The 24,057-nt window shown below is 34.6% G+C and overlaps 1 protein-coding gene across 1 annotated transcript in view; it reads left to right on the top strand.

The window, feature by feature from the left end:
• DNAH3 (dynein axonemal heavy chain 3) overlaps nucleotides 1–24,057 on the top strand; it is a 65,556-nt gene that overhangs the window by 3,908 nt on the left and 37,591 nt on the right. The window contains exons 5-29 of the mRNA XM_082772722.1: nucleotides 463–532; nucleotides 1,557–1,746; nucleotides 2,280–2,469; nucleotides 3,017–3,212; nucleotides 4,198–4,323; nucleotides 5,657–5,852; nucleotides 7,192–7,371; nucleotides 8,089–8,225; nucleotides 8,384–8,489; nucleotides 9,068–9,246; nucleotides 10,547–10,731; nucleotides 11,925–12,048; nucleotides 12,618–12,771; nucleotides 14,418–14,562; nucleotides 14,853–15,064; nucleotides 15,359–15,450; nucleotides 15,883–15,997; nucleotides 16,553–16,669; nucleotides 17,827–18,006; nucleotides 19,393–19,529; nucleotides 20,284–20,485; nucleotides 20,862–20,954; nucleotides 21,239–21,349; nucleotides 22,308–22,422; nucleotides 23,816–24,014. Coding sequence (XP_082628848.1) covers nucleotides 463–532; nucleotides 1,557–1,746; nucleotides 2,280–2,469; nucleotides 3,017–3,212; nucleotides 4,198–4,323; nucleotides 5,657–5,852; nucleotides 7,192–7,371; nucleotides 8,089–8,225; nucleotides 8,384–8,489; nucleotides 9,068–9,246; nucleotides 10,547–10,731; nucleotides 11,925–12,048; nucleotides 12,618–12,771; nucleotides 14,418–14,562; nucleotides 14,853–15,064; nucleotides 15,359–15,450; nucleotides 15,883–15,997; nucleotides 16,553–16,669; nucleotides 17,827–18,006; nucleotides 19,393–19,529; nucleotides 20,284–20,485; nucleotides 20,862–20,954; nucleotides 21,239–21,349; nucleotides 22,308–22,422; nucleotides 23,816–24,014 — 3,751 coding nt within the window. The remainder of the gene's footprint in view (nucleotides 1–462; nucleotides 533–1,556; nucleotides 1,747–2,279; nucleotides 2,470–3,016; nucleotides 3,213–4,197; nucleotides 4,324–5,656; nucleotides 5,853–7,191; nucleotides 7,372–8,088; nucleotides 8,226–8,383; nucleotides 8,490–9,067; nucleotides 9,247–10,546; nucleotides 10,732–11,924; nucleotides 12,049–12,617; nucleotides 12,772–14,417; nucleotides 14,563–14,852; nucleotides 15,065–15,358; nucleotides 15,451–15,882; nucleotides 15,998–16,552; nucleotides 16,670–17,826; nucleotides 18,007–19,392; nucleotides 19,530–20,283; nucleotides 20,486–20,861; nucleotides 20,955–21,238; nucleotides 21,350–22,307; nucleotides 22,423–23,815; nucleotides 24,015–24,057) is intronic.

Below are 24,057 nucleotides of genomic sequence, written 5' to 3'. Positions count from 1 at the left end.
CGCACATGTAAGTCTTATGAATCTTATTCATAAGTCTTATTTAAGTCTATATTATGCTGTTGATTTGATATGACATTGTGATATAATGCAGATAAGGATATCAACAGCTGTAATACTCTTGCTATTTAAGTGGGCAGAAAACATGGTTTGTTCAGAGAGATATGTAAGCACTGAAGTCAGAAGTGTGAGCTGAATGCTTTCCTGAACCTAGTTTTTAGTTTCAGACTCAGCAAGATTCTTTAACATGTGGTTTTAATGTCTTGCTAAATCCTTAGTCAGAACTAAGGATTTCTTTGTGATATTGCATTTGTCTGGCATTTCATTACCTGATGGAATTGATTTAGTGTTTTTTGTTGTTGTTGCTGTTGTTTGTTTGTTTGTTTGTTTTTGTTTTACCGATCTAAAATAATAACTTATTTGAAAAATATTCCTTTATGTGACTTTCTTAACTGGCACTTAAAGCTTCAAAAGATTTTGTGCCTTCCAGGAAGAGACTCAAACTTGCACAGAGAAGTCAATGTGATTCTGCTAGGTAATGTTCTATAATAGTATAAAGATACAAAATATTACAGTAATTCTAGCTATTTGATTTGTGCTTTAATTTTTCTTTTGACTTGGATGCTATGTTCAGCATCATTACTAAAATTTCATTGTGTTCTAAATGAGTAGCTTTCACTGCTTCTTTGTGGCAGGGCAAATTTCAGTCTTAGGCATGCTAACAAGGTCTTCCTTTTACAATGATTGATTTGAGAACCCAGAGTTTAGTTAATGGAGATGCAACTCAGTTGTTCTGTGAGTGTTTAAATGCTCTGTAATGCTGCTGGGGTTTTGCGAAATTGGTCACTCTTCTATCATGAGTGTGTGTGTATATATGTGTGTATATATATATATATATATTTTTTTTTTTTTTTTTGCTTGTATTCATCTGTAAAATAGGGAGAGAAATAGTCACCTCTGGAAGTGCTATGACAGTAACTATCTTGTTCCATGTTAAGATAATATGGTGATCTGTACCATTAAAACGACAAAATGGAAACTTAAATTCTTTTCAACTATGGATGGGATTATGTGGAATAAATCAAGTATGGAGTGACAGTTTGTTGGCTGATTGTTGCATATCCTGAGGAGTGTAGACAAAAGATTTATAGAAAATAGCATATAAGCTGAGAGTGAAATCTGCAGTACAACATCTATGCAAATGAGCCAATTTAAACTTTTGGGTCATATTGTTAAGATTTTGGAAAGATAATCACCTGAAAATAGGTAAGATCATGGGCAACCTACGTAGTAATGCAAGTAGATCTGGCACTGATAGAATTGCTTATAAAATCTTGCATGTCTCAGTGATATTGTAGAATAAGAAAGTTTACATGATATTAAAATGATATGTTACTTTAACAGAGGAAATACAATCTGGTATGTTACACAATTTTACTGAGTAATTGAAAACTTCATCATAGGCCATACTTGTCCTCAGTGCAGTAGCTTATCGTTTGTCCATGTTAATTTAAGAATCAGTTACATCTTCTTTAGTCACTTGTAGTCTTTTGTTTCAGAAGTACACCAACATTGTTAAACAGTTTGGATCTCATCTCGCTGTGTGTACCTGCTCATATGCCAGAATTACATGTTATACATTATACAGACAACCAACCATTGACTCCAGAAGAACAATTTGTTATCATGCACTTACATGAGGAGGAGATAAATAAGGAAGAAAATTCACCTTCAAGTAACGATATAGAGGTATTTACTTTTCATTTTATGGTTGAGAAAAGCAGCAGCAGTAATCATCAGTGATACATCTATAACCTCTTTACTTAAAAGTAGTTGAGAAGAGAACACAGTGCAGGAGGTTTAGAAGATGTAAATATGAATATTTAGCAACTTGCTGTTAAATTTTATTTCCTTTCTTATTTGTTTCTCTTCCTAGCTCCTTGGTGTGCTTCTTGTCCAAAGGGTTTGCAAGTAAAACTATCTTTCCAAATTCTTAACCTCTCACATTGTTGGCTTGTACTTCAGAGATCAGTAATTTAATATGCTGCACTTAATTTAATATATGCTTACATCAAAACGTGCAAGTATTGTAAAAATGTCAGGCATTAACAGTGCTTTAAAAAGAACCAGGAGATAGACATAGCCAAAATCTGTGATATTCAAGTACCTTTTGATTGCAGAAAAGGTTCAAGTAATAGAAGAGCCAAAAATATTTCATAGTTATTCATTATTTGTCAGAAACGTCCTACAATAAGTGTAATATTTTATGTATTATTTTGTAGCGGTACTGTTACTACATACATTATGGAGTACAGGAAGACATGCTGGCACCTCAGGATAAGGAAGTAATTAATGTGATTTTAAAACAAATTCCAGCTCATCTTCTTGCTAATCCATACCTGGAGAATTCACTTGTTTGTTTAAAAGAGGAGATTAAGGCAGACTATCGAATCAGCCTCATGAAAGCTATTGGTAAGACTCATAATCTCTTAGCAATTCAGAATATGTAAACACTTATTGCACTTTAAGAGCAAATCTCCATTTTGTTCTTAGTGCCAGTGGAGAGTTCCTTTGGGGTCAGATAATATAGATCAGACTTTTGAATATCATGTTTCCTAGATGCAATGGATGATTTCTGTTATATTAACATTTCTGTGTTTCACAAACGTTTAAGAAGCTTTCTAAAAATCGTGCTTTAAATGAAGGTATTTCTATCCCCAGTTAACAGACAACGTGTTGAAGCGTTAAGAAGATGTCTTGGAAAGATAGGATGAAAAGCTCTTTCTCCTGTCTCTCTGGTTCTTTTTAGAACCAGAACCAATCCTTATTTTCTTTTTTTTTGAAAATACTTCATAGTTAAGATGGTAATTTGATTATTGTGCAGTACTTTAAAAAAAGTACTCCTAAAAACAAGTTTTAAATGTAGAGAACTCTATGAGTTTATAAGCTATGGAGATACTGTGTTTTCATATGTGGGTATGACACAATCTCACCATGATGTATATATGATTTGTTCTAGTTGATTACATCTTGATGGATCCAGCTGAGAGAGAGAGACTTCTAATTAGAAGTACCCCACGCCCTTTTCCCCAGAGAGTTATCCGTGCACCAGTCCCATGGCACAGCTCTTATGAAGAAGCAAAAAGCTGGAATGAAAATAGTCTATTCACAGTGAATCCACTGATGTACACTTTGCAACAGCTTTGGCTTTCTGAGTAAGAAGTCTTGTTCATAGGATCACAATTAAACTGGGAATGTTCTCATTTAATGGCTCGATTAGAGTGCATCTGCTGACTTGTCTACATATGCTGCTGAGGTTCTGGTGGGGGCAGTAGAGAGAAAATTACAAAATCTGTTCTCTTTTCTGAAGATTTTTTTTTTCTCAGTCTTCAGCAATCTCAGCCATCTTCACTTGCAGACTGTAAATACAAGTGTGAATGTTGTACATGTCCACAGTGAAGAATGTGGACTTAGTGCTATGAAAAGGTCATCCCCTTTGTTAAAAGATGTTATCCCTAAATTGAGTCCATGCTCAATTAAATAGTAATTCAGAATTCTCATCTTCATTCCTGAAGTTAACAAAAGAAAAGCATTCGCATCTCTTTAAACTGAGTCCCTTTCAAATGTTTGTAGTTGGAAATTTTACTGGGGACTTTGGAAAACTGAGGCATTTTTTTCTTGTGAAGTTAATATGGTAGTTACTAATCCTTACCACTGTTTTTTGTTTGTTTGTTTTTGCATTTAAATAACATTTGAAGTAGTTTAAGCTCTTGTTTGTTTCAGATGGTAATATATGCCATGTTGATGAAATTAAAAAAAAAAAAAAAAAAAAAAAAAAGATTACCTCCTCAGGGTAGCCAGAATAGACAAGAAAGTACTCTGTTTTAGAAAAAAAATAACACAATTCGAAATCTGACAAATACAAAATTAAATTTATGAAGCCCTTTACATTTGCTAATAGCAAAAAACAACCAAGCAAAGAAAAAATATTAGAAATGGACTTGCTGGACAACTTAGCAGTGACAAGACATGCATCGCTGGAAAATATTATTAGTACATACGGTACTTCTAACATTTACATATATACAATACCTACAAGACTTTCTGACTGTATTTCATAATAGTTTTTTGTTTTTATTTGTTTGTTTAATTTTAAACAGAGGTCCTTAAAGTATCTCCTGTTTGCTTTACTTTCCATAGATATAGTTATCTAAGGTTTGTCCGCATTGAAGAAATGCTTTGTGGAGACCTACCACTGCTGCCTACAGAATTTGTGGATGTCATTCAAAGACACTGTGTGGAAGCTCGAGAAATTCTTCAGAACAAGTCAGTGCCAACTGTAGTAACAGTAGATAAATAGAGTATTTTAGGGTCTGATTTATGACAAGAACAGCACATTTAAAATTTTGCCCTCTAACATGAGAAACAAATAAATTAATTTGTACATAGAAGTGTTCAAATCCTAACTTCATTAACGTGAGGACATGATTACATTTCGGTTTCCATTTATATGGACTTCAGTTGCAAAATAAAGTTTTTTAGGTATATGTTACAGATCCTCATCCAGGTAAAACAGAGCACAAAATTCTCTCTGACTGCAGCAGCAGACAGCCATTCCCATACAGATCCAGAACCATACTGTTTGAGTGGAATATTCTCCTTAGTTTTAAAGGAGACCACCTGCATCCTGAGGCCTTTCTGATATATGAAAGAAGTATTTTCTCTTTGGCTTCATGCTGTTTACAGAGGAGCGTGAAAGGGGAGCTGGCTGTGAATGGATACACTTCCTTTTACAGACTGTTTCTAGCTTCAGTTCACTGAAAATTCTTGTTAAGCCCTGTCCATTTCAAAGGATTTTCAGAAAATATGTTGAATGGCTTATGTCGATACCTAATAAATTCTATCCTATGGATCCCAGAGCCTCTAGAGTTCCTGTTTATTATATTTTAATATTTTTATATTAACTAATATATATATACACACATATTTAAAAAAATAGGGAGAAACTGGAGAGCTTTTTTAAACAGATCTTAGTCTAAGATGATGGTAGTCCCAACAAAAAGGCTGCCAAAGCAAAGGGATAAATAAATTATAGGGAAAAACATCTGGATCCTGAAAGAGCTTTTGGAACTAACTGCAAGAGTGCTTGCACAAGAGCAAATGGGAATAAACTGACTACACATACAGACAGATTGGAAATAAGAACCATGAGAGGAAGGGAGGCTAAATCAGCCATTCATCTGTAGAACTTATGACAAGAAACCTGACTTTTTTCATTACAGAAATAAATTAATATAAGAAAGAAATTCTATGAGGTAATAGCCCATGACAGTAGGGGGCATCATTCTGCCACTTGATATCTTTTCCAGTCTCAAGGTTCCCACTTAATGGTAATCATTTGTCATTACTGTTTCATCTATTCATATTCATTTAAACTAATACTAGGGGCCCATGAAAACAAGTACCCTTAACTTAAAAAATTATGTTTTCTCCAAGTTCTGGTAGATAAAGTTTTAGTATGACATCTAGTTAACCGTTCTTTGGTTGCTTTTTGGATTTTGATCATTCTTTGGGTAATTTCTGAGCTTAGAATTCATTGCAAGGAGCAAGGTAAGACTAACAAGCTTTTAAAAACTTTGTATGTATTGCTTTCTTTTAGGTGGATCCCAACTTGTGCATCTATCTTCCTTGATGAGAAAACGAAATGGATACATTTTGCTCCTCAAAATGACTATGACTCACCTCAGCGAATTGAAAGCTATTTTAGTTCAGTGGCAACTCTAATGTCATTACAACTACGTGGGATGGTTGTTAACTCCTTGGAAGATCTTCTTGCATTTTTTATGATCTACAAGGTATATGCTGTGAGGTGTATCTATGCATATAGTTTTCGGTGTTACATAGAGACAATAATTCATACAGCTATAAAATGTAATGCTCTTTGAAGGCTAAAATATTCTAGATCTTGCCTTAATAAAATATGTCTGCACCCTTCAAACTGTTCTGCCTACTAAGTGGATTTTTTTGAGTGGTCAAGAACTGTTTACTCAAATAATCCTTTTGCAGGGCAAGACTTATAATTAGCAGTTGTAAGGGTTTACAACTCTGTCTTGAATGGAAGTAGATTTCTTAATATTAATTTTCAGTTTTATCTGTTTTGGCCTTAACCTGGCAAAACACTGAAGTATTTTGTTCTGAAAGCACACAAATATTCCTTGAAGTAAAAAGTGTGCATAGTCATACCCGTAATCCTTTGCAGAGATAATTTATGTATGTGGTGTCCCCATCTATGCCAGATGAGTGCCCTGTATTATTTCAAGTAACGCATTCAATTGTGAAAATAAACATTAGATCGTTAAAGTTTTAATCACTGGTTGCTTCTTAGCGGACATGAGTTCTTTAAGTTTCAGATCACACAGGATCTACCATGGCAAGACAACATGAAACCTATTTAAACAGAATGAATGTGTCAGCTGAAATACTGCATTGCAGCCAGAGGATCACACATACAATCATAAAATCATAGGGTGGTTTGGGTTGGAAGGGGCCTTAAAGATAATCTAACTCCAATGCCCCTGCCATGGGCAGGGACACCTACAACTAGACCAGATTGCTCAAAGCCCTATCCAACCTGGCAACGTGGTACAATATGTTGTCAATCTTACGATAGGCCTCACCTTGCATCTGGATGATGGTGCTGCTGCTTTTTTGTTTGTTTGAAATCATTATAGCATCTACATTATGAGCCTAGTCATGGATTAGGACTCAGTTACTGTAAAAGTAATTTGGGGGTAGTATAGTTCTTTTTAACCATACAAGACAATTAAACAAAAGCAAAACAACAACAAGGTCTTGTATTTGATACTGGATTTTAGTTCTGATAGCATTATAGATTTTTTTTTTTCTTTGAGTTTTGGTTCTGCATGATAATTAGTGCTTTACTTCTGTTAGTTCAGTAAAAACTGAGGCAATTAGGCTTAGATCCAGTTTCCTAATTCCAGATCTTATAGATTCATTTAAGAGTTGGCCCTTCAAAATTTTATATATTGGGGCATCAGTGTTATGAACAAGAATCGCAGAAGAAAATCCCATTGATGCTGTACCGTTAAAAGTGGGGGGAATGTGAATATTTTTAATTATTATATTTATAGAAAGCTTATTTAACATGTCCAATTTTAATTCTTTTTCCCTAAGGATGGGAGTGATTTTACAGAACCATATCAAGACATGAAGTTCTTTGTACCTCAAATGCTAATAGTCAAACTCAATGTGGAAGAACCCAAGATTGTCTTTGAGCCATCTTTGAAAGAATGTTGGGATTTGATCAGTCATTGCTTCAGGGAGATCCTACGAAGCGCAGAGGAACTTCCAAAGGTACTAGATAAATTAAAACTGCGTGCAAAATACAATGTGAATAAAAATTGTCTGTGATATAAAAATGAAGCAGAAAACTGTCATATACAGCATAAAGATGTGGGTCACATATCAGAAACCATGTGAAATTTTGTGATTATAGAAGATAGCATAGGAATTGTTATTTTTCTAATTCAAGTTTTAAAGTCCTGGTCTGATTTTTTTTCTGTGTGTGTGTGTGTAGTTTTCACAAACAAACTGCATATGAAACTAAGTGAAAATTTGTTCAGAGATTATTACTACCTTTGTTGCTACAGTTTTTGTTATAGTTTATGGGTTTTGTTTGTTTGTTTTTTCCTACAATAGAAATACTTTGTCTACTTGGATGAGTTGTGTTTGTTCCATTGTGCAGCACCCACTGGGATACTTAAATGTTTCTACTTAAAATGTGAGGAACAGCCTACTTACGTACAAACATGGGGTCCAAGAGAGGTTATCGGTCCTTTAGTTGAATACCTATCTTGGCACTTTTAATGTAAATATCAGTACCTCTGTATAGATTTTTTGCGTATATGTACTGGCTTAAGCATTCAAAGTGTTTGAACTCCATAGAATTGAAGGCCCAGGCTTGTGTTTACTAAATTATACATTTTTTGAAATGGATGGTGAATGGATAATAGAATATCTTATTTCCTCTGTTGTACATGCTATCACATTATTTGCAATGATTTCCTTCAGGTAGAAAAAATTCTCTTTCCACAATTAAAAAGAGATGATCTCACTCTCCGTACGGTCAAACCAGATGAATTGTTGTTTTCAGATTATGTGAACAAGCTTGAAATGATCTTTGAGAGCAACATACTTGGTCCACAGAAGTAAGTTTTTTCTGTTGGCTCTGTTGCCCATCCAAGTCCTCAGATTCATAACATTATCTCTTCAGCTCAAACGTTAAACAGTTTGAGCTGATTTGTTTCTTATTATAGAGAATCTTCACCTTGGGATCTTGTGTTTGTTTTTGTGATCTGTATTTAAGGTATTTAAACGTGTACAAGAAATACAGCAATCTTTTGAACAACAATGCACAGCAAGATGTTACAGATTTCTTGAAAGAAGATCATTCTTTAAGAGCTTTGGCAGAGGTAAGATATAACTGACAACTGCTTACGTGTTCATACAGCAGCTAACACATCACGCTTGACTTTGTAGTATATTGCTGTTCTAAAGAATTTCCATTTGAATGGCTATGTTTGCACTTGGGAACACTAGGGAATCCATTGCACTTTACATAGCCCCTTACTGTAAGGCTGCAGTAGCAATGGAGAAGGAGGTTTCTCTATGGCCTTCTTCTGTGGGTTTTGTTGGGTGAAATAGCCAGTGGAAGACTGCCCAGAGTATTTGGTGAATCTGAATCTTACCGGTCTTTTGATTGTCTTGTCCTTAGCCCTGTCTACTTTGTTTGCTGCATTCCTGAGCTAGCTTCTGGCTGAATACTTCTTTAAGCAACTTATGGTGTTTCTTAATATGGCATTTTATGATGCAAGGCTTTCAGCCCTGAAATCTGTTGGCAATAACTGAGCTCTGAAAATAAATAAAAAGAAAAAAAATGTTGTCCCTTCTTCTGCTTGGAATATATTACCAATTGCTGGATGGGAATTAATTAGTTGTTTCATCTATAAAGTTTAAGGAAAAACATCAGATTTTTCTTTTCCATTTGTAGAAGATTGACAGCTTAACAAAACTGAAAAGAGAGATTATGTCTATGCATGTCACTGTCCCCCTGGCCATGTTCTGTCTGGATGCTGTACAACTGAATGAGGAACTTTGCATTCGGACTCAAAATCTTAAGGATAGATTGATTGAATTTGAGGTGATGGAAAACAGAGAGTCAAATAAAAGGTACATGCTGTTGTCGTGCATGATTGTTGCTGTCTGCATGGACTAATGTTGTATATCTGTGTCTGAGATAACTTTATTCATCTACTGGCTTTTCTACCAGTGTTGGCCAGACACATGTAAGGAAACCAAACCAGTATTTAAAATTAACAGGTATAGAAATACTTGTAATAAACACATAACTTAGTCTGTACAGGGTGTACATAAAGTTTAGACTGAAAATATGGTGTTGTTCTTTCCTCCTTGACTGACCTCCTAAGATTTGAGTTGAGGTCCTTGCTTTCCCTGCTGGCTTCCAGCTAAAGCAACATGAAGAATGTACTATGGAGCTAAATTTTTGTGTTGTCTCCGATTTATTTATTTATTTTGTTAGGGAAGTACCAGTTCTGATTTCATATCATGGCAATTTTAAGTAAAAAATAAAAGAACAAAACTAAGGCTATAGTTTGGCTCCAGTATAATGGGATAATCATGGCTCTGTGAATTAAAAGCAAACAAACAAAAAACACAGTGGCACATAAATAATTCTTTCACAGTGAATGGAAAGAACAATAACCATTGTAAAAAGAAAAAAAAGGAGGGGGAAAAGGGGGGGGGGGAATTCAACTCACTTGTCTGCAAAGCATCTCCAAGTGGAGATGAACTGCTCTTTAGCAGCGCCTCTGTCTCCACTTACTGGGGAGGGAATCTAGGCAACAAGCTTATGCTCAACACCTAAGATTTTGAATGCTTGTGCTGGTTTAAATCAACCTATTTGTGGGTGGTTGCTGTTCACATGCCTGCTGTCTGTACAGATGTTTACAGTACTGAGCTGGAATCTGGAACAAGAAATTTTATCATTTTAATGAAGAGGGAAAATACTGTTTTTTCCATGTGCAAAATAAATAAATAAATGTGATTTTTTAATAATCTTCCTCTTTATAACTGTGTTTCATCCCATGCACTTAATTTTATTTTTTGGGGTGATAGTGAGCTCTTGCTTACTGTATTCAAACATTGCTTTCTGCAGCAAGTCAGATCTTGAAAGAGGAAATTCTAAGCCTATGGGAAGTAAACTGTTAATATTCTGTTAATTGTAATTTGGAATCAATGTAGTGATCGCTTTATTATATACCAGTTCTTGTAAACATAGTAGGACAATAGAAATTATTGTACAGAGTGAAATATCATCCTTAATAAATGCATATCTGCTGTGTGTATTCATCTTAACACTTGCTGTTTAAAAGACAAACTTCATTAATAAGATCTTGCATCCTACTTCATTTATGATCCCAGTGATGTGTCTGTTTACTTTTTGTTGTAGACTTTGTGATGAATATAACATAATTGCAAAGAGATTGAATGAGCTGCCTCTGAACACTGAGGAGCTAGTAGAATTTGATGCATTCTTAAAGAAATCCAGTAAAGTTACTGCATCTAAACTGAGACAGGAGGTCTCTGAAGCAGCACGCAGACTGGAATTCCTCATGGACTATGCTGATCTTACTAGTATGTCTCAATTACAGATTATGAAAGTCTCCACATGGAAGTATTTATATATAGATACCGGGATAGATGTTGCATCATCTAGAATGCTGATGAAAGACTGAGAACACTTTGAAACATTTTCATAGAATAGGCAGTGATTCAACCAATACTATTTCATGTCATAATAATGAAATCAAGTAGTCTGCCCTTCGTGAAATCAGTAGGCTGTCCTTTGTGAAAGATATTTCTGCCTACTCTATCCACTGCTGCAGGAATTTTGAGGGAAATCATATGGTAGTTTGGAAATGCCCAGCAACAGTTTTTCAATATATGGAAGTGTAATGAATTTGTTTTATTGGAATACTGATTTTGGAGCAGGCTAATTATTAGAATGTTTTTGCCAATGTTAAGAAATTCAATCAGCATCTTTACATTTTATTTTTTAGCAGATGTCATATTTCACAAACAATATTTTGAAGAAACTAACACCTGATGCACTCTCTATGCTTTTCTGAAGGATGAAACATACCGTCAGTGCAAGAAATAGAGATGGCTCAATGCCATTCATTGGATTCTAGTGGAATTCCCAAGTGTAATTACTGGTGGAACTAGAAGCAGAATGTATCCTAGTTCCAAGTGATAAAGGTTTAGGCTGAGCAGAGGCTTCATGCAACATTTATTTTGCCAAAGGGTAATGAACTGAGTGTGCTGAACAAATAGAGAAATACGAAGATGTAAATGTTGGCTCATTGTAGTTATTATGCTATTGCTGTTGTGAATAATTCAGCATTTACACATTGTGGACTAAATGTTTTAAACGTTACTTTTATCCACCTTTTTTAGATATTTGTTATATATTTGGTTTGGAATGGTCTGTGTCTTTATATAGTTGGACTCAAATACAGTTTAACAGAATACACGTTCTGGAATAGTTGTTCTCACCAATTTCTGTCTACTAAGATCTTATTCAGAGAATTTTACGCTGTTCACTTGATTTTAGAGTCTAATCTGTTTCAGCAAGCAGTTCTTTTTGCAGTGAAGATAGTTCTGTTATCAGCTTGAAATACATAGCTTCTTGGAAAGCTTATTTCTAACTCACATATTCCTAAATACAGTTTTAGTTTTTTTGCTTACTCTTCACACCAAGCATTCTATTAGACCATTGATATATAGGTATTTTCTTCAAGATATCTTTTTTTTTTTTTTCCTTTTAGGTTATGACATACACCTGAATAGCACGGTTTTCCATTGGCCTAATAAGATTGAGACAATGTTTGATAACAGTAGAGATGAGTTGTATAGCAGGAGGAATCATATAGAGATGGTGTTGCTTGAGAGGTATGGTGTTAGGACATTTTCTTTCACTGGATATTTCTAAAGAAAAGAAAATATCTGAAAATATCTCATCAGTAAAAGGATATTTATTTTACCAGTAAAACTTGGAAAGTAGCTGAGAAAGTATGGGAGAAACCTGGTTTGCAGTATTATGGAGATTTCAGAAAAATATGGTTGATCAGGGTAGATTAGAATATTCCTGTACTTAAATAGGTCTTAAAGGAGAAATGAAAGATACTGCTAGAATAGTCCTAATTCTGTCCTGTTATATTGCTTGGCTTGGCATTAAACATTTTCACAATGTTTTCACTCTTCCTTTATTTGCTTTAAGTGGTAAAAGTAGCAAATGTAAGTGAACTGAATTTGAAAATGAAATTTGAATTTTAATGCTGTTTCATGCATACGGTTGACGTAACTGATAACTAATGGGTTTTGACTGGAATCTCTACTTAGTTTACACTAGCACTGAGATCAGTTTTCATTTCACAGTGCTTGTTATAATTCATAAAATAACCGAAACCTGAAAACGAATGAAACAGAACATCATATTACTTTACCTATCTTTACTTCAGGATTTCTCAGTTTGATGAAACTCTTGAAGGTTATAATAGAGAAGTAGAAAGCTACAAAAAGCGGGATATTATGACCATAGAAGAAATGAAGAACAATGTTGATAAATTTAAAGAGTTAAATAAGAATCTAAATAACGCAGTAGCAGAACTTGAGGTTAGTATTTTTAACAGGTATAAAGTGGGTTACAGTGTGTTGGATGCATGAATGTTTTTTTCCAGGTTCTGGACATATATTATCAAGCTGGCTTTAAGATTCCCAAATTCACCAACAAGTGGCCAATATCTTCTCGTCCCCATATACAGTACTAATGCTGAGCTGAAAAGCATATTTTGGGGGGGAAATGTTTAGGGAGTTTTTTAAATTAAAATAGCGAATTTCAGTATTTCTAAACGGTCGGTAATAGCAGGATACTATCCATGAAAAACATTTTTTTCTGGAAGAGCTGACTAGGAGAACAATTAGGGAAGTGGTATTTTCCCTGAATTGTGGTTTGTGCTACTTGAGCTGCATTTAAGCATCTTTCATTGTTCTCTAATTAAAAACAAATGCTCTCCAACTGTATGTATCATTTCCAGAAGTTGCCTAAAAGCATTAATATAAGTTTTCAGATGTTAGAAGGAAGCTGAACACTGAGATTCCTAGATTCTACTCAGGGCTCTTTAACCAATATGCTGTGTCATTCTTGGCTGAATAGTTTCTTAGCTGTGCCTCTGTTGGGAAATGAGAATGGTTACCTTTGAGAGATCTCACAGGTATTGTGAGGCTTACTTAATGTTCTAAATCACAGTGAGATGATGAGATTTCTGCATATATGGAGCCTTAAGAATCAAGCTGTTAATTAAGACCTGCTCAAAAGAGAAAACTGGACCAATTAAATCAGTTTGGGATTTAGATAAATTGCTACAATCCCTATATATCAAGAACCTTAAACTGATTTAAAGGCATCCAGTGTATCTAGTTAGTTTGAGTTAACAGCATTGATAAGTTGTAATGGGTAGAACAGAGTAAGTTATTAAGTTGGTGAAATTTCTTAATATATATTCACAACGAGATTTGTATCCACACAATTTAAATGACACCATGAACAGCTGAGTGAATACATGAAGTTAAAGATTACCTAGAAATATGGATCTTCAAGTTTCTCTGTCTGCAACTCACATAGAATGATTAAAAGTATTACAAAAGTTCTGATGGCATTGTGAAAACAGATGTAGGACTCAATCTGAATCGAGTATTTGCATTTCAAATAGTGTTTGCCAGTGATTCCTTTCAGTACGTATGAAATGCAAAAGGCAACACTTTTCTCTAAATCTTTGCACATTCATTTATGCTGTAAGCTCTTTTGGGGAAAGACAATATTTTATATTAAATAGATGCAGCAATTAATATCCTGTTCTGGTTGGAGCCCCCAGATGTTTCTGTAATACAAGCTAAAAACAAATAATCACAAGTGGAAAAAAATCTCATAAGCCTGTGTGACTGGGGAGCTTACATCCAGGTTTCAAAGTGGCTTGGTAGCTTGTGAGACTTGGTATCACTGAATGCTATGGTAAATTGTCTATTTTTAAAATAGATATTTAAAATTACTTGAGTAGTAAAAACTACCAACAAATAACTAAGGTAATTTACAAGAACACAGTTACCTTATTTACCTAAAAGCTACAGGCTTAAGTCTACAAAACTGGCTGGCTTTGACATGTGAAAAAAAAATCCTATCCAATATTACTTAGTAAAAAATTAAAAAGCAGTAGCAAGAATTTTTGATGGAAATATTTTTTTTATTATTATTATCATTAAAGGCTATAAATAAAGAAGAGGAGTTACTTGAGCGGAATAAGAGTCAATTTCCCTTACTGCAAATTATAATCACAAACAAGCAACCCTTTGAACAACTTTGGTTAACAGCCTATGAATTTCATACCAAGTCTGAGGAATGGATGAATGGTGAGATATTGATGAAATGTGTCATTTTCAGTTAGTTAAGTAGAAGCTGAACAGGTTGCTTAGTTATTGTGATAAAATAATTTTGAAGAGAGAAGCAGTGAAATCAATCAGTGAAATAAAATTGTTGACACGGATTTTGCATAAAGACTTTTTTGTAACATAAATGATTTCCAGTTAAATGAGAGTGACTATAAATACCTGTAAATAAACCACCCTGATAATCCCCTTGTGCTGAATTACTCACTGCTTTTTTTTTTTTTTTTTTTTTTTTAAAATGTTGCTGTATTCAGGATCTCTCCAGAAATTGAATGCTGTTGAAATTACTGAAGAAATTGGAAATATGTGGAGGACTATGTACAAGCTCAGTAAGAGTTTTCCAGATTTGGCTGGGCCTAGACGCTTAGCAGAAAGTACAAAATATAAACTTGATAAGTTTAAACAGCATCTTCCTGTCCTGTCAATTGCCTGCAATCGTGGAATGAAGGATAGACATTGGGAGCAGGTATTTTAACTCTGCTTTAACTGTGGAGGTATCCTACCTCAGAAACTGACAGTTCAATGCAGTACTCCATATATTAGTAATAGTTCTGTATTTCACAGTAAGATCATTCTGTATCCTGTCACTTAATAAATGCAGTTTTGAAATTTTTAATGGTACAGGCATGAGCTTCTTTGAATTAATGGAAGAAAAGCAAATTGGGGTGCTGCACTAATACTTTTTAAGCATTTTTTCCTTGCTGTTTACCAAGTCTATTAGAAGCATCCACCTCAATAATAGATTTTTCTTTATTTTCAGATTAGTGAAATTGTAGGATGTGAGATCAAACCCGATGAAACTACTACTCTTCTAAATATGCTGGAATTTGGACTCTCAAAATATATTGATCGGTAAGAAGCTTACTCTATTCTCAGTTTTTTTAGATGATCATGGTATCGTATGTGAGATACAAAATTCTAGTTTGTTTTTTTTTTGTGTGTGTGTGTGTGTTGTTCAGAACTTCCATGTTTTCACAGCTATATCTTATTAAGATAGAGATGGAACTGTCAGATGTCCTTGTGGAACCAAGACAAAAACACCCAGAATCATATTCCCAAACCACTTAATTTCTGCATTTGGAATTTTCTGTCTTTATTTGTCTCCAAATTAATACTAACTTTTCTAACTTGGTGAGCTCAAAAGTGAATAAATATTTCCTGAAATAAGAGTGTGTGTTACTAATAAGATATCCAAATGAAAGGGAAAGGTAGTCAGCTTTGCTTCACTTCCCTTCTGCTACATTGCAAAAGTATTTCTGAGATACGTGTTTCATTCCAATTTAGGCTGGAACCTATTGGAGCAGCCGCAAGTAAGGAGTATTCTTTAGAGAAATCAATACAGAAAATGAAATCAGAGTGGGTCAACATGCAGTTCACTCTGGTGAAATACAGGGATACTGTGAGTAAACATGAAATCCATATACACATTGTTGAAATGAATTACTTTGATCCTCAACATCAGTTCACAAATATTAGAGGGAAGTACTGCTGATACATTGTGGTATCATGGAAAGTGGTATCATACCCCAAAGCCTGGGCAAATGTATCCATTACTATTAGTGTGTGGTTAACTTGGAATCTCAACATATTAATCCTAACAAATCTGTGAGCCTGAGAGCTTCTGCAGTTTTGTATGAAAAAGTGAACAGTGGTGAAATTTTAACTTGTCCAGAAGATATAGGAAATCACATACTGTGCAAAAGATTGTTATAAGTCACTAGCATCTCTGGCTAGCTTTCTATTGACAACATCCATCTCTTGACCTTCTAAATAGAGATGTATGGGAGAGATATCATTTCGTATCTTCAGACATATTGCAGGCTTTGTCAGTGCCTTGCTACTTTCCTGCCTTCAGGGAGAAGGGGGGGCAGCAGGAAGCTGAATGAGTGTAAGGTTGGAGAGCAGCAAAATAAGCAACTGCTATTTACCTTAGCAAAATATGATGTCTTTACAGAACAACAGCATCCTGTCAGCAGTTGATGACATCCAGCTTTTACTGGATGATCACATTGTTAAGACTCAGACGATGTGTGGCTCTCCCTTCATCAAACCAATTGAAGCTGAATGCCGGGTAAGGAAAAGCTGGTTTCATTGAGCTTCTGTGTTTCTCGTAATATTATTTCTGTAAGTCCTTTCAGGTGTTTTGGCATGATAGGATGTTGTATAGGTTTTAACCATTTCTAAGGAACTCACATTTGTATTTTTCTCTTTGATTAAAGTTTCCAGACAAAGGTATGCAAGGCTTGCTTTAGAGCTAAAGAAAATGTAATTTCATTGCTAATCTAGTCATTATATGCATTTATTTTTAGTTCATTGTCTTGTGTGGGTCTGTTAATTTAAACAAATCCTACTGTGTTGTCTAATAAGACACACGTCTGTCATTTGTTTTTGTATTTGTAATCCTCTGGCAATGGCACAATACATAAAGCAGCACGGAGGGGAAAGATTGAACCCACTATATAAAGGCTTGCAAAATGGCATTTACTCAGTCTGCTGGCTACCTTGTCAAGGTATCTATTCACTGCTGATCAGATAGAAAGTACACAACTAGCATTTCAAAGAGATTTTTTTTTTCCTAGAGAATAAAACTTCTTCGCTGCTGAAAAACAATCTTGCACAAATTCTTTAAAAGTTTCTAGCTCCTTTGGCATAGATTTTGCAAGTGTGTGTATGTGCTTTGTTGAGGTATAAAGTATCCTTTCATTTGATTGCTAGCTGTAGACATTAGCAGCCAAATCAACTCCTGTAAAGAGAATAACCTTGAAGAAAGCTGGAAGCATGAACTCTGTAGTCTCATATTCCTTCAGACCTGAGTTGCAGAATTGTTCATCATAGAATCATTAAGGTTGGAAAAGACCTTCAAGATCATCTGGTCTAATCAATTAGTTTGTAGAGAAACAGATGCAGAATCCATTCCTGAACTGGTGTTAAACAAGAAGTCATCCATCATACAAGTAATGTTGATAGGACTTGTGGGACTATGATATGAGTTAGTGGTGCATCATCAGTCCCTGAATGTTTAGGCCTTTCTATGTTTTCCTGTAAGACTGTAACAATACAGGAGAAACTGTTAGAGTGGTATGTTTCCAAAGTCCTGTAACAAAAAACACATAGGAATCCAATAATGCAATAAAGCAAATTAATAACTTGTGATTTTATACTATCGCTCTTGTAATCAATCTACAGTTTTAAATGGTTGCTTATACATCTTAAATATTTTCAATACAGGCTTGGGAAGAGAAGCTGACTTTAATGCAAGACATTCTAGACAGCTGGTTAAAATGTCAGGCAACATGGTTGTATTTGGAACCAATTTTTAGTTCAGAAGACATTATAGCTCAAATGCCTGAAGAGGGCAGAAAGTTTGGGGTTGTGGATACATACTGGAAGGACATTATGGCACAAGTGGTAAGTGCTTGTATTCAATAAAGCATGTATTTTTAGGTATATCTGATAATAGAATGATTGCTGTCATGAAGATGTACAAGCTTTCTTTTTTTTAGTTGGATATTTGTATTTAAGTTGCAAGAAGGTCTAATGTGGAGTGGGAAAACCTTTACTAAAGCCTACCAAAATCTAGTCTTGCAATAAAAGTGGCAGATCATATCATTACTACTTTGAGATTTCCATAGAGGATGGACATTGCAGGATAAATTAGAGCTCAAGTAACATTTTAATTCTATTTTTTCTGGCTTCTGTAGACCAAAAAAAAAAAAAAAAAAAAAAGAAGGAAAAAAGGCAGAAAAATATACTTTCATACATTTTTTTTTTCTGGCATTCTTCAGTTAAATGATCATAATTAGGTGGAAAGATGAATGATTTGTGCTTTCAAGATCTGCTTCAGAATTCACTGGTAGGAAGTCTACACTGTATAGTCGGATTTTAGATTCGTCTTTTAAAGGCTCAGAGACTATTAGAGCAACTAAATGGCTTATTTTCTTTTCTACCTTTCTCCTCCTTCTCCCCCCTCCTTTCCCCCTTTCTTTCCACCTTTGGGGTTGATGTCCCATGTCTGTCAGTGTAAAAGAGACATTTGGATAATACCCTTAACAATATGCTTTAACTGTTGGTTAGCCCCAAAGTGGTTAGGCAGATTGACTCAATGATCTTTGTCTATTCAACTTTTCTGTTCTGTTCTGTTCTGTTCTATTCTATGGTTGTTAGAAACTTTGGTGAATATGTAGTGATCTGATAGTGTGTCAGGATAAGGTTATAGAATCATTTTGATTAGAAAAGACGTTCAAGGTCATCAAGTCCAACCATCAACCTGACCTACCAGTTATGGGTAAATGACATTGGTTATTCTGTTCAGTTCTATACAACTAAGATATTGGATAAGAGACAAGTTACTTAGTGGCAGTATGAGCTGAGATCTTTGTGAAAAACATTGGCAGTACATGACTGTGTGACAAAGATGTTGAAATAATCAGTATAACAAAATAGAATCTGATACCTGTCTAACAGCTCAGGCCAAATAATTACCGTATGCTGTGACTCTGACAAAACTTATATGTGAATGAAAAAAAAAATGTAGCAAGCCCGAGATACAGAAGGAAATGCCAAAAAATTTAATTCATGTGAATATTGTTGCTGTATTGTCTATAAAGTTGAAATTGGTAAAAGTGTTTAAAAACCAAAGCTATCAAAGAATACATACATATTTAATAACATAAAGGCACACAACAGAGAATTCTGTCTAGTTTTTATCCTCCTAAAACGTAAGTGATTAATGATAACAATTTTTATGTATGAACATAATGTGACTTTTATCAATTTTGCTGTGTTTTTATAAAGGTGAAAGACACAAGGGTGCTTGTGGCAACTGAACAGCCCATGATGTTAGACAGATTTCAGGAAGCAAATATTCTCTTAGAAGACATTCAGAAGGGGCTAAATACTTACTTGGAAAAGAAAAGATTGTTTTTCCCAAGGTAAACTAATTAAGAAGGCCTAAATTAGAGATAAAAATCCCAAAGCTCTTTCAATTTATACTGAGCTGGTAAGTCTCATTTCATAAGCATGTGTGGGATGCAGTATCATGCAACATGAAAAAAAAAAAAAAGAAAAGAAAAAAAGAAAAAGAAAACCTGTCGTTTTTTCCAGATTTCCATTAGTTTTCTCAGCTTCAGCTAAGTTTGCAGTGCCAGGGACAGGTGGTAGTGGGGAAGGAAAAATCTGTCTAGCACAGCTTTAATTTAAGATTAGAAACATGTAATCACGTACAGGGCATTTTGAGGGAATTTGCTACTTTCCCATAATTGATTTGAAATTATGTTTCAGCCCTACTCTCTTTAGCTGTGCAGAGATTCATAGTACATTGGAGTTATATATGATCATGAGAAACATGATTCTGTGTTCAGAATTTTTTACACAGAATTTTTACACAGAATTTTTTATTGGCTGCACAGACATACCTCATATTTCCTGTGTGTTTGAAACACAACTTTTTTCTTCTCTGCGTGAAAGGATGGTCATACTTAAATTTTGACAAAACTGTGCCATGAATTTTATAATGTTAACAATTAATAGCTTAGAAAAGGGAGCTGATATGATAATTTTCCCTCTGTTATTTTACTGTCCTAAGCAACAATAAAAACAATTAGATTTTTCTTGCTAACAGTAGAATTATAATGACAATTTTCTTGTTTCAAAAGTTTATATTCATCGATTGTGTTTTCCTAACAGATTCTTTTTTCTGTCTAATGATGAACTGCTTGAAATACTCTCAGAAACAAAGGATCCCCTTAGAGTGCAGCCTCATTTAAAGAAGTGTTTCGAAGGAATTGCTAAACTGGAGTTCACGGAAGATCTGGAGATCCTAGGAATGATCAGTTCAGAGAAAGAAATTGTTCCTTTCATAGACAAAATCTATCCGATGAATGCAAAAGTAATTTTTTTTTTACTATGTTATTAAATTAATGTTTTGCCTAAATTGTATTTTTGTGGGGGAATGAGATCTAAGACATCTAGGATGAGATCATGAAAGGTGTTTCAGAAGTGAGAGTTCGCACCCGTGTTCTAGAACAAAAAGGAGTAAGATGTACCAAGTTTTTGGTAAATTCCTCTGGGCACTTTTCTACATCTTTACACACTTACTACTTTTAAGATGTGCCTGTCAAATTTGGATATTTTCCACATATTTATCTCTCACAGAGATCAGAAGAAAGTATATTTAATCCTAATATATTTCAAAGAATTTGCCCTTTAAAATCAATGTAATCAGGAAATGTTTACTGACTCTTAACTGTTTTTCCTGTTTGAAGGGCATGGTAGAAAAATGGCTTTTGCAAGTCGAGGAAATGATGCTGGCCAGTGTAAGACAAGTTCTTCAAGATGGTATAAAAGGATACATCGAGGTAATTATTCCTGAATTATAGTGTAAAATAAGATTTCACAAGCAACTGTACATGAACAGATTGTTCACATTCTTCTTAACCAGGGAAACGTGTTTGAAGCTAAGTGGAATCCATCTCTTCTTATTTGAAGTTTTATTTCTGATTTTATTGGAGAAAAAGTAACAGAGCTAGTTCTCATTTATTTTTTGCATGAGACAGAATAAATTTGGGGAAAGTAATTGTTATTAGTGCCATAATCAGATGTGTTTACATGACTTTGTTTGGAATGGATCTTTATGTTTAAGGTTCCTCGAAAAACGTGGGTACTTCAGTGGCCTGGACAGGTGGTTATTTGTGTTTCATCCATTTACTGGACAGAAGAAGTGTCTGAAGCTATAACAAAAGGAACTTTACAAGTAAGATTTTCTTCTACCATTCTATTAATTAAGACAAATTTGTTATTTTGCACAAGAGCCTTTCCTTGTATGTTTGTGGTGCCTTTGTCATCAAAAAACTTTTACATAGCACTTTGTTGAGGCTGATGAAATGCACACTCCAGTAATGAAAACAATTTCTGTTGAATTCAGTGGAGTTTTGTCTGATCCTAATATAGGTGGGTGTATAAGGATTTATTTTGGGATGAAATCTGTCAGCAGATAGTTTGGGCTGCCTTTTAAATGTGAATAATAAAGTTTATTAAAACTTTATACCAAATACTGCATTTTAATGTTAGCTTTTTGTTTCCATATCCTTACTGAATATCTTAGATTTAACTTGCCTGTGTTGTTTAATACTAGTTGAAGATCTTATTCTGCTTACTCAATCACAAAATTCCTGTCTGACCATTTCTTCAGTCTGGTGAGGTTCCTCTGAATGGCAACACACCTGTAGGGTCTATCAACCAGTCTTGCCAGATTTTGTATCATCTGGAGACTTTCTGAGGATGTACTCTGTCCTGTTGTCTAGGTCATTAAAGAAAATTGAGACAGTGATGTAAAATATTTATAGTAAAGTGTGGAGAATCTTCGATTTATATTGATTTTATTAATTTACAATTTACTACAAATTTCCAGAAGTGAATCCAGATTCACTCAACGGAGTCTATACATTTCCTATGATAGAATTTTGGTATTTCTATTAGGAAGAAATAAAAGACTTCTGTTTACATTATTTTCAGGCCATAAAGCTCTCTAAAGTGTTTATAGTAAAATAAAATGCCAGTATATGAAAGAGAATTTAAAATGTTGGTGTAGTGCCAGGAGTTCAATTACTATGTTCTGTTAGAGGGGCTGCCTCCAATGATTGCACCCATGGGAGTTCAGGAAATGCTAGCTACAACATTATACTAATGCCTGTGTTCTGTTTCTGTGACAGGATTTCTTGGAGAAGAGCAATCTACAAATTGCAGATACTGTTGAGTTAGTGAGAGGAAAGCTGTCCAGTGGAGCCCGGCTAACTCTTGGAGCTCTTACTGTCATTGATGTCCATGGTAAATGTGCAGTTGCTGGTACTCTAGGGCCATGCTTATATATTTAGCTTGGTGAACTATTAGAGAGAAGCAGCTATAATACTTTCTTCACCAAAAGGACCATGGCATAAAATGAGCTAGAGAGTTAACATTAATTTTCTTTGGTTAATTCACGGAAGTTGAAAACTAGATATACTGACTAGATTCATGCATGAGCTAGCTAAGCTATTTATTTAGGCATAAGGACTTTAAGTAACCTTTGTGGGCTGCACAGTCTCAATTCTTTTCTGATTGGCCTCCCTTTTTCTTCCAGCAGCAGGATTGATGAGGGAGGGAGACTATTTACACTCTCACTGGGGAACAGCAGGTGGAATTCTCAAGCTTTGCTAACATTTCTACTGTTTTAAAGGAGTGAAATGGTGGTATTCTATGCATGTAGAAGCTCTTCACAAAAGTGAAGTTGGTACATATAACATAGCTGCTGTTCTACCTCTATGCTGGGAAAGGAAACTGCACCTTTGATCCTTGGTGGAATGGACACCCACTAGACTTAACTGCTGATGGGAGGCTTCTTAGAGAATTGAGACTAGAGGATTTAGATGTGTATTTAATGATCAGAAAAACACAACAAATATTATTTCTGCAATAATTAAAAACGCAGAAGTGTCAAATTCTGCCTTAAAAAATTTATTCTATCCCTGTAAAATATTTTTATGCTGCTTAGATCATATAAGGGCATTAAAATAAAAATTATTTCACTTTTTATTTTGCCACATGAAGCTGTGATTTTTTTGAACTTTTTTTTGAGTGCTTGCAGTCATTGTTTCTCTTCAGCTTGATTTAATATTTAATAACATTAAACTTGCTTCCTGGATTGTTTCTGTATGTAAAGGAAGGAAGAAGAAAAAGTAAGCTTTTAACTTTAAACATCATTCATCATTCAACCATGCAACTGGTGTAACTGTATTTATAGAGCCAAATTCTGTCCTAAACAACGTTCTTTTATTTCCTGTCTTTTTTTTCTGGTCTATATATCAGAGTGGAATTTGATCATGAGATTGGATTTTGTATCCTACTAAGGATTTAAATGAAGCCTTGTTTTTCTCCTGCAGTAGTGGGAAACAAGTATCCCATGTGGGTTGTTTCAGCTACTGACTGTAAGCAGCCTTTACACTGTTACTGCATAGTGGGCTGATGGATGTTGCTCAGCCCATTGAGCACTGGAACCTAAATCAAACTAACCTGACTCCCTGTACAAAATGGATGGAGATTTCTTTCTAACATGAAATTCAACCTACTACTCTGAATGTTTATTTACATAATTATAAGTAAATGTTAGCTTATTTATTCATTGTTTTAAGTAAACTAACATGGTAGAAATGTTTAGTTTTTTAAAAAAAATCTTTATGTGCAGCTCGTGATGTGGTTGAAAAATTGGTTGAAGACAAAATCACAGATCTGAATGACTTCCAATGGATTTCTCAGCTGAGATACTACTGGGAAGAGAACAATGTAATAGTGAGAATGATTACAACAGAAGCCAAATATGGATATGAGTATCTGGGCAATTCTTTACGTCTGGTTATAACACCACTAACAGATCGATGTTATAGGTAAAGCCATGTTTAAGAATAGCATGTTTTTTTTAGATTGGTC

This window comes from Aythya marila (assembly GCF_965140915.1).
Source record: "Aythya marila genome assembly, chromosome: 15".
NCBI classification, from domain to species: domain Eukaryota; kingdom Metazoa; phylum Chordata; class Aves; order Anseriformes; family Anatidae; genus Aythya; species Aythya marila.
This window is presented reverse-complemented; position numbering and strand designations above follow the sequence as displayed.